Raw genomic sequence first — 11,475 nt, forward strand, 5'->3', positions numbered from 1 at the left:
AACTGACCAAAAAGTAGCTGCTTTGCACCTGCAAAAGTTGAGAACAAGATCGTGTCAATATTACTAACTTAATTTCCATCGAAAGGTCGAGTGGAAAGGTGTCTAGGGTGGGGGGTCTCTGTGTAGTAAGCATACATTTCAACAATCAAATCATAAATATGTTAACAATCAAAATCATAAATATGCTAATATGCAAGAAGAGACATTTCAACAATCAAATCATAAGTATTAAAGGTTTTTTATATGTAGCTCTTGGGACGATTAGCCCTACCATCAATTGCCAGGACGATTAGATATTTTCTTACGGGTGTATGTGTATTTGGGGGAGCAGTTGTGTTGCATACCAGAAAATTGGACGAACATCTTCTTTAACACGGAATACATTTGCAGGGCGTCTCCAAGGTAATGGCCTTGATTTGGATTCTTCAATCAGATCAAGATTCTGCCAAAGTAGTTAGTACAATTGTAAGGGGAACATATTTGGTGGTAAGTTTTAATCAAACAACTCATATTATTTTGATGTACATCTGAAGTCAAGTCAAACAGAAGAAGAAATATATGAAAACAAAACCGTTAATATAGCCAATGCAGATTTTCTCCATGTTGAGAGCATAAAGACGCAATGTCCTAATACCATGAGCCAAAATCTTCTTGCACATCTCGGTTCCAAGGTGAATTCCGTATAATCTGACAGCTTCTTCATTGTCCTTGATAGGCTTCAAGGCAGCAGTAACCTTGGTTGGTATCTACAGTGTGCTATTTTCTTGTTTGTAAAGTGGGGTATGGAACCCTCGTAGTTATTAATGGGCATAATTCCAGGAACAATGGGACGAGTAATTCCAATTTGGCTACAGTTTTCCTCTCGTAGGAGGCCTGCAAGTGATGAAAAAGCGAAAACAGAAAATGGACATTGTAACGCAATGTCTGAATCCAAAAATAAAAACAGATCAGGAAGCGGACACTACGTTGAAGTGTCTGAATTCAAATATAAAGGGAAGCATGTAGTAGGCATGTGAATGATGAAAAAAAAATAATAATAAAATCAGGAAATGGACATAACAATGCAGCATTTGAATCCAACTATAAAAAACAGAATAAGAAAACGGACACTGCACGTGTTGATCTATTCCAAAATATAAAAAGTATGAGCAAGGAGGTGTCAATTGAAGTGGGTGCTAGTTGTAGTGGCAAATTTTATAATTTTTTTCTTTTATAATTTAAATGCAAAATCACCCTAAATATAAAACAGTTGAGGGCCAACACTGCACTGCCGTATCTAACTATATCTTTATGTTAGGTTATTTATTTATTTTTTGAAAAATGGTAAAGTCCAAATAAAATTCTTAAGGACAGAGGAAAACTCCAAAAAAACTTTTAATGTATCAAAAGTGAAAGTACATGACTTTTCATTTGAGTAGACTAAAGAGAGACGCTTTCTTTTTCCTTTCCATGTTTAGTACGGGTTTCGTTTTAGAGGACTGTGAATAGTCAGAGTCATGTCAAATGACGTGTCTTGGTCGGTTGGTCTCCTATGTCTAAAATCAAAACAGCTGCGTTTCCCATGTTAATGAAAAATGACAAATTGTAGCTCGTGTCAAAAGATTAACCAACGGTTCAACATCCAGCTTAGAATTTGACATGAGCCTACAACTTGTCTATTTCATAAACTGTATAGCCAGCTATTCGGATTTGGACATTGGCGGCCAACCTAAACTAATTAACCGACCAATGAAAACTAGAGGACTTTTACTTTTGAACAAATACCCGTTGGTAAAGTTCCTACCTTTTGTGTCGCTCCATTAAAATATGAGTTTTATTGTCAACAGTTCTTATTGGTGCGTGATTTGTAAAAACTTTTATAAATCCATACCAGTGGCAGTTGGCAGTTAAGTGACACATGTAAATCTTTCCAGCTCGGGATTGTGGGTATATCCTGACACTGGTGGTGAGAATAACCAATCTCTCCTAAACTTTATAGTTAACACAAATTCATCAATCAATTCATGTGCCAACCCTAAACAACCGGTTTTTGCATATAAATCAATCAAGGCAGTCTGTATGAAAAGGTTTTGCTCAAACCCAGTTGTACCAAGTGGCTCAACCTTTTTAAACATTCCAAACAAGTACCCAACCTTTTTAACTAGGGATTTGTCTACAAAATTAATAGAAGGTCATGGAAGCATGGCCTCCACCAACTAATGTCACCACCACCCCCATCATGCCATCACCTCCAAACCCAATGCACAAGTACCAATTCCACCCTCAAACTCAGGCCTCCAACATCGAGAAGAAGGTCATGGTGCTTTCTGAAATGTTATGGACTGTCATGATGCAGTCATCACCATCTTCACGCCCACAAAGAAAAACTAAAAGCTTTACCAGCCAAAAATCGGCAAGTGAGGAAATCACATGAGCAAAATAAGCTCCTTGAAACCCTATCTGAATTCTTAACCCTGTTATTTGTTGGGAGATTGCCCTCCTAATGTAATTTCAATTTAGGTCCATTTTTTATTCAATTCATTACCGTTTGATCATTGGGTTCTATATTATACCATCTATGTTTGAAATTTAGATTTTGAGGCAACTAGTATTAATGTTGATCATGATATACCCAGTTGGTGAGTTTGGAATATAAAGGTTGGGATGGGGATTTGGTGGTCGTAGGTTGAGCTTGGACGTGGCAGGAGCTTGATATTTCCCAATCTTCATTTTTGTTTTCTATTGTATTTGTAAATTTGTTTTTTTTTTTTTTTTTCATCTTCATATCTTTTCTGAAGTTATTTTTATTATTATTTTAGTGTCCATATAAGTTAAAAAGTGGGATTCATTGTTGCCACATACACATTTAATGAAAAAATTAACTGGGGCTTAACGGATATGACATTTTCAATAGATTGAGTACTTATTTGGAATGTTTAAAAAAGTTGGGACCAATAAAAGATTGAGGGTCGTAGGTATTTAATCTAAAAAGTAGAATTTGTATTTTTCAAGGGAGAAAATAAAAGGAATCTCAATATTGATGCAAAATGCCAAAATATGTTTTTAAATAACAAAAAGCTACTAAATACGTCTTTAGTCTAATAAGTGGTATTTATATCTAATATTGGAAGACCTCTCAACTGTGGATACTAAGGAATCAGAATCAAAACCTAACTTCTCAAGAGAAACTACATTACAATTTATCTTTTATAAACTACATCAGTTTTTCATTTTACTCCCTGCTAGCCTGGCCTTGTGGTCCTTAACCGGATTGAATCTTTCCAAAACTTGGCTGGAAGTCCTTGCTGAGGTATTTGAAATGGGTCGTAATGAACCCCCACCCCCCACCACGGGACCTTACCACTTCTCACCTGCAGCAGATTAAGCCCTATCAATTTCAAGATTTGAGTTTTTTTTTTTTGATGATAATGTTATTGAGTTAAATAACTTAAATTGTTAGTTGTTGAGATGAAAGGTAGGAGGATCAGTGGGGATTGAACCCGACTGATGAGAAAAATATACATACGGTCGTACCTGAACTTGTTAACAAGATGGATAAAAATAAGCACTTCTAGCTTGGCAACTTCATTTCCTGGACAGGTATGAAGGCCATTTCCAAATGGTATGAACGTGTTGGGTTTTACTCCAAGCTGTAATGCAATAAATCAAACCCAATTAATTAATTAGAAGCTCATTAGATTTTCAAATTTTACATGTTTAAACAATGAAGAATTGAAAGTATATTGATAAAGTAAACTGCAATTAGGGTTATGTGAACCCTTCCATATATTACCTCAAATCTTGATGGATCGAATTTATGCGGATAAAAAAAAAATTCAGGATTATGATGAATGTTCCGAAACAAAGGCACTACTTTCCATCCCTATGGGACCAAGTATCCTGTTGGACATGACAAAGGCAACTCAGTTAAATTAACATTTTCATATATAGCTAGGGCTTATTTCTTAATTTTCATTGTTTTTTCCTGCAAGGTGAACTTGTTCACTTAAGTTTCCCTTCGGAACTAACATTTTCATAGCCAGGGTATGAAAAGAACTGAGTTTGTGTGGCCTTTTATTAGAGTGGGGTTCTTTGAAATATGGGTCACTAGCTAGTCAGTGTACACTACCAGTACTATACAAAGGGCAAAGTGAGTTGGATCTTTCCCTTTCCAGGCGATATTATTTATGTTTGTGCTATCAATCTCCAACAGTAAAGCTAGCCCTTCTCGTCCTAAACCACCCGTCCCGGCTGGTGGTTGTACTTACTACGGTAGTGAGAAGCATGGCCATGATAATTACTTCTAATTACATGGCTATCCTGACTAGTGGGAACCGTTGAAGCTTCAGAAGCAACAGGAACGAGACAAGCAAGCCAATCTCGCCACCTCCATGTCCCAATTATCTTTGATATCTCAAGATGATCCTCCTCCGGTTTCAAGTTCTTCCGACATGTCTCCGGAGTCCTCAGGTAACTATGGTTATGTTTTTAATATGAATAGTGATGTTACACGATTCGGATAGATCATTGACTTCGGTGCCACAAACCATATGACTTATGATCCCATTGATTTAGCTTGTGATACTGTTCCACTCCGATGTAGTATTACTAATGCTAATGGAGTCACCTCACCGATAACTGGCGCTGGCACCGTGCGCCTCACGCCCTCTCTCTCTTTGCCTCATACATTACTTGTACCTTCACTAAATCATAAATTGATGTCTCCTGGCCAAGCTACTGAACAATTGAACTGTTGTGTGCTAATGTATCCAAAGTTTTGTCTTATACAGGATATTCTCACGAATGAGATAATTGGTCGTGGTACTAAGATGGGGGATCTCTATTTTGTGGATGATGTCAGTACAGGATGGGTCACTCTCGCCCAAGGAGCTGTTGATCACAAGAGACATTGTTATGGCATCACCGTTTGGGTCATCCATCTTTCAGTTATTTGCAGCATATGTTTCCGGATTTATTTGTTGGTTGTTCAGTTTTTAGACTTTAAATGTGACACTTGCATACTCGCCAAGAGTCACCGTGTTTCTTATCCGCTGAATTCTAATAAAAGTGTTATTCCTTTTGGTCTTGTTCATTCGGATGTTTGGGGACCATCTCCAATTACTACTTCATCTGGTATTCGATGGTTTGTAACATTCATAGACGATTGCACACAGATGACGTGGTTATATCTTCTTAAGCATAAAAGTGATGTTTTTTTGGCTTTTAAGACCTTCCACACCATGGTTCAGACACCGTTTTCTACTACAATACGGATTTTGCGTTCCGATAACGGTGGTGAATATGTTAATAATGAATTTTCCCATTATTTAACTAATCACGGAATTCTTCACGAAACTACTTGTCCTCAGACTCCTCAACAGAACGGGGTGGCTGAGCGCAAAAATCGTCATCTCTTAGAAACGGCTCGCTCACTCTTGATTGGCGCGTCTGTTCCCCGTTCTTCTTGGGATGTTGCTCCTCAAACTGCCACTTATCTTATCAACCGTCTGCCATCCAAAGTCCTGGATTTTCTTACTCCCTTACAAGTCCTTGCTACTTTCGTGCATCTATCGTCGATTTTGGTACTCCCACCTCGGTTTTTTGGATGTGTTGCATTTGTTCATCTTCATAAAAATCAAGGGACGAAACTTGAACCGTGTGCTTTCCGTTGTATTTTTATGGGGTACGAACTCCATCAAAAAGGGTACCGTTGTTTCCATCCTCCTTCCCGTCGAATGTATGTTACTATGGATGTCACTTTTTCTGAGTCTGAGATGTATTACCCTTCAGATTTTTCCAATCATCCTCATCAGGGCAAGACACATCATAATGAGAAGGATTGGAATGATAGTATTGATCTTCCGCTGCCACTAGCCGAGCCTATAGCGGCTGTGTTACCAGCTCAGCCAACATCAGCCGTAGTGCTACCCATAGAATCAATGGCAGGCACGGCAATGTCGTCCTCACCCACGGCAACAGTGCTGCCACTTGTCAACTTTGATACTTCTACTGATACTACTCCCCCCTCATCTCCAAATATAGTACCACTAGATGACCTTACTCATGAGAATATTCCTGAGGTATGCTTTACTATCCCTGTTGATGATACCGTTGTTTTGAATTATCAATTACCTTTCAGGCACAACCGGGGAAAGCCACCCAATCGATATTCACCGGACACAACGAAAGGCTCTAAATACCTCATTGCCAACTATGTGTCATCACAGAAGTTATTAGAACCCGGCAAAGCTTTTGTACAACAAATATCCAATGATAGCATACCAAGTTCATTGAAGGAGGCACTATCTGACGATCGATGGACCAAGGCAATGGAGGAAGAAATGGCTACACTCTAGAAAAATCAAACGTGGGATTTAGTTCCACTTCCTCAAGGAAAGAAGAGAGTTGGGTGTCGATGGGTGAACACCATCAAGTACAAAGCTGATGGGTCTGTTGAACGATACAAAGCACGATTGGTGGTCAAGGGATACACTCAGATGTATGCTGTTGATTATACAAAGACATTTGCCCCGGTAGCCAAGATTAATACGGTAAGAGTATTACTTTCATTGGCGGCCAACTTAGATTGGCCATTACAACAATTTGATGTGAAAAATTCTTTCTTACATGGTAATCTTAAAGAAGAAGTGTATATGGATATTCCACCTGGTTATGCATCGGTTTTACAACCCGGAGTAGTGTGCAAGTTGAATAAAGCGTTGTATGGGTTGAAACAATCACCTCGAGCATGGTTTGGGAGGTTTCGGACGACTATGAGGAAATATGGGTTCATGCAGAGCAATTCTGATCATACACTTTTTCTTGAAACGTCGAATGGGGAAATTGACGGCACTTATCATCTATGTGGACGATATGATTGTTACGGGTGATGACAAAGAGGAAATCTCAAGGCTCAAAGATTACCTAGCAACCAAGTTCGAGATGAAAGATCTAGGTGGTTTGAAATATTTCTTGGGGATAGAAGTCGCTCGATCTAAACAGGGTATATTTCTGTCTCAAAGAAAATATGTTCTAGACTTATTAACCGAAACCAGAATGCTTGATTGTAAACCGGCTGACACCCCTATAGTCCAAAATCACCACCTTGCCATGTACCCTGATCAAGTTCCCACTAACAGATATCGTTATCAAAGGTTAGTTGGGAGGTCAATTTATTTATCTCACACCAGGCCTGATATTGCATACGCAGTAAGTGTTGTTAGTCAATTTTTGCATTCTCTGAGTGAGGCACATATGGGTGCAGTTGAATGCATCCTACGATACCTGAAGTCCTCACCAGGTAGAGGCATTATGTTTTCCAAGAATGATCATTGTCGAATAGAGGGTTACACCGATGCAGATTGGGCAGGCAACGTTACTGATCGTCGGTCCACATCTGGTTACTTTACATTTGTGGGAGTAAACTTAGTGACTTGGCGAAGTAAGAAACAGAAAGTGGTTGCTTTATCAAGTGCAGAGGCGGAATACAGGGGTATGACAAAAGGAGTATGTGAACTATTATGGCTTCGGAGGTTATTTGGTGAACTCGGGTATTCTTCGAATTCAGCCTCAGATTTATTTTGTGATAATAAAGCAGCTATCGATATCTCACACAACCCAATTCAACATGATCGCACAAAGCACGTGGAAGTTGACAGACACTTCATTAAGGAGAAGTTGGATGGGAATATTATTCAATTCCTGTTTGTAAAGTCAGAGGATCAATTAGCGGATATCTTAACTAAAGCTATTGGAAGTCAAGCGTTCGACAACTCTCTTGTCAAGTTGGGCATGAACGACATTTATGCACCAACTTGAGGGGGAGTGTTGGAGAGTTGACCTTTTGTAATTAGTTTAGTTACCTTTTTGAGTCCTTATAATCAGATTTTAATTAGGTTATTTGATGTTAATTTCTTTCCTTGTAAATCACTCTTGCACATTATATATTTTCCTCCTTGGTGAGAAGAATGATATCAGAAAATTAAGCCCCAAAGATAAGCTCTAATTAGCACCGTGGTGATATTTTTGTTGATTTCTGAATGAGTTTTTTTGTCAACTCTTCCATTTCTTAAATCCCTTAAAAGTGGTGCTTTCGTTCCAAGTTGGATTATAAATTTAATGTCATTAACTTGTGTAATAATACCTCATTGGGATTTTTGATGTCCACCCTGTTTCATGCTACAAATTGCATCTGCATTCGTGATTGATCAGTGCACCGGCATATATCATACTTCCACAGTGGATGGCTTAATGGATATGATCTAGTTTGTTGTTGTTTCGCTTTTCGTATGTAGTTGTGGCAATGTAATCTTTTTATTAATATATTTTATCTCCGCTCCTACATTGTTCTACTCGAAAGCCTCATCCAATCCTTCATTATTAAAAAAGAAAAATTGTTGTGAACTGTGTGGTAGGAGGAAGAAATGCACATGGAATGACATAAAATGTTAACCAAGACAGGAAAAAGACAACCTACTCAAAATTGTTTAGTTTTGTTTTCATGTTGTGTACGATTCCATCTGCATTTGTTCCGTATCCTACCCGTCACCTTTCCTATATCCTTATTCATCCCTCCCGTTTCATGTAAGCCTCTATTTCTAGCAAGAAAATAAAGACTAAAAACTAAAAATCTATTAGCTTCATTTTCCTTATAGCTTAATTGACTTTACCCATCACCTTTCCTATATTATTGAGATGGTCCACACTATTTCTGGAACTATAACAAAATGACTCACACTATTTATGAAACTTAATCAAAATAACTCACACTATTTCTGGAACTATAACAAAATGACTCACACTATTTATGAAACTTAATCAAAATAACACTATCGCAAACTAACCCACACTATTTCTGGAATTGTAACAAAATAACCCGCACTATTTATGAAACTGAATGAAAATAACCCACACTATTTTTAGAACTATAACAAAATAACCCACACTATTTATGAAATAGAATCAAAATAATGCACACTATTTCTAAAACTATAACAAAATAACTCACAATGTTTATAAAACTAAGCCAAAATAACTCACACTATTTATGAAACTATCGCAAACTAACCCACACTATTTATGGAATAATAACAAAATAACGCACACTATTTATGAACCTGAATCAAAATAACTCACTATTTATGAAACTGAATCAAAATAACTCACTATTTATGAAACTGAATCAAAATAGCCCACATTATTTCTGGAACTATTGCAAACTAAACCACACTATTTCTGGAACTATAACAAAATAATTCACACTATTTATGAAACTGAATAAAAATAACCTGCATTATTTCTGGAACTATAACAAAATAACCCACACTATTTATGAAACTAAATCAAAATAACCCACATTATTTTTGGAACTATAACAAAATAATTCATACTATTTATGAAACTGAACCAAAGTAAGCCACACTATTTCTGGAAATATAGCAAGATAACCTGCATTATTTAAAACTAAACCAAAATAACTCACACTATATTTGGAATTATAACAAAATAACTCGCACTATTTATGAAATTGAACCAAAATAACCCACACTATTTCTAGGACTATAGCAAAATAACCCACACTATTTATGAAACTAAACCAAAATAACCTACACTATTTCTGAAACTATAGCAAAATAACCCATATTATTTATGAAACTGAATCAAAATAACTCACATTTTTTTTTAAATTTTATATAATATAATTAATTCCAAAATAAACTTTAAATTGTGAAAGTTATTGAACTAGGTATAAGAGTGATCATAAAAATGACCAACAGCTGCAAAACCTCTGCAACCATATTCACTTGTTGAGGAATTTGATGAAGAAGATGCCAAATGTCTTGTATGACTGAAGCAAATCTCTATGGAATCTGAACATGTTTCTTTATGCGGGTTTCCGGGAGGGGGTTGCCCATTCAGATGGGTAGGCGGGGCCCACTGGTTGTCCAGCTCGAGTTTACACCGCCACGTAGATATGCTGAGTTTATCGCTGGCTTCGCTAAAATGGTGTTGGCGCGGCACAGCAAGTGGTTGACAGCGCAGCCTTTCTCATGCGAGTTTCCGTTTTCGCCTCAACGAGAGCTTGTCACGTGCACTCAACGGAAATAAGTCTTTTTTGGAGTTTTCCTCCGTCCTTACCTTGGATGACACCTTTGGATAGCATGAAATGTTGGTTGTCAACGTGTCGAAATCAACTGGCACGGGTTCGCCGTCAGATTGATGTCATGCTATCGTGGGGTGACTCAAAGTTACGAATAAATTCCAAACTCATATTTCACATAGTACATCTCGGGTTCAATTTTTGAGCTAGTGAATCGTACAATGGCGACCATGGAGAGGCTAAAATGTCTCTGAGTCTTCTCGACTCCTGAAAAGGTGGACTGCAGTGACGAAAACACCAACTGGTCCCCTTTTTCTAAAAAAAATAAATAAATAACATAAAGATATAGTTAGATACTGTAGTGCAGTGTTGGCCCTCAAATGTATTCTTATTTAGGGTGATTTTCCATTTAAAATATAAAAAAAATTACAAAATCTGTCACTACAACTGGCACCCACTTTAATTGACACTCAATTTCTCATACTTTTTTATATTTTGGAATAGGTCAACACGTGCAATGTCTATTTTCTGATTTTGTTTTTTACATTTGCATTTAGACGCTGCATTGCAGTGTCCATTTCATGATTTCGTTTTTTTTCATCATTCACACGCCTACTAGATACTTGTTTTTATATTTGGATTCAGACACTTCAACGCAGTGTCCTCTTCCTAATCTATTTTTTATTTTTGGATTCAGACACTGCGTTACAGTGTCCATTTTCTGTTTTCGCTTTTTCATCACTTACACGCCTCCTACAAGCTATTTTTACATTTGAATTCAGACACTGTACTGCAATGGTCGTTTTTTGGGTTTGTTTTTTACCTTCGGATTCAGACACTCACAAGCTAAAAATACGATTTTGCCTCATTTAAAAAAAAAAAAAAATTGCTTCTGAAAGATAAGTTTTAGTTATGGGCCATATACTCTACAAATAATCTTCTCAGCATAAGAGAATGATCGAACAACTATGTACACTCTCCTCGTTAAAGAGAAGAGTGACCACAACCAAAGATGAAGAAGGATATGATGAAGTAGACAAAAATAGTGTTGAAGTATGAATTAGACATGAGTTTAATCGTTATAGTGTACAAACACAAGACAATACTTTAAAGGCTCGTTTGATACATATAGTTAGATAGGAATGGAGAACTTCCCAATTGTATGTATGTATCAAAAGTGAAAGTACATGACTTTTCATTTGAGTAGACTAAAGAGAGACGCTTTCTTTTTCCTTTCCATGTTTAGTACGGGTTTCGTTTTAGAGGACTGCGAATGGTCAGAGTCAGGTCAAATGACGTGTCTTGGTCGGTTGGTCTCCTATGTCTAAAATCCAAACAGCTGCCTTTCCCATGTTAATGACAAATGACAAATTGTAGCTCGTGTCAAAAGATTAACC

General features: G+C 37.2%; 1 protein-coding gene across 1 annotated transcript; it reads left to right on the top strand.

Moving 5' to 3' along the window:
- The first annotated feature begins 6,813 nt into the window (after positions 1 to 6,813).
- On the top strand, positions 6,814 to 7,797 carry LOC137719664 (uncharacterized mitochondrial protein AtMg00810-like). Its single transcript, XM_068458735.1, has one exon. The coding sequence runs from the start codon at positions 6,814 to 6,816 to the stop codon at positions 7,795 to 7,797; it is 984 nt and encodes a 327-aa protein (XP_068314836.1).
- Positions 7,798 to 11,475: the final 3,678 nt, after the last annotated feature.

Source organism: Pyrus communis, chromosome 1 (genome assembly GCF_963583255.1).
Source record: "Pyrus communis chromosome 1, drPyrComm1.1, whole genome shotgun sequence".
NCBI lineage: Eukaryota > Viridiplantae > Streptophyta > Magnoliopsida > Rosales > Rosaceae > Pyrus > Pyrus communis.

Coding starts and splice junctions, on each gene's coding strand:
- LOC137719664 (XM_068458735.1), top strand. CDS start 6,814: ATGGGGAAATTGACGGCACTTATCATCTATGTGGACGATATGATTGTT.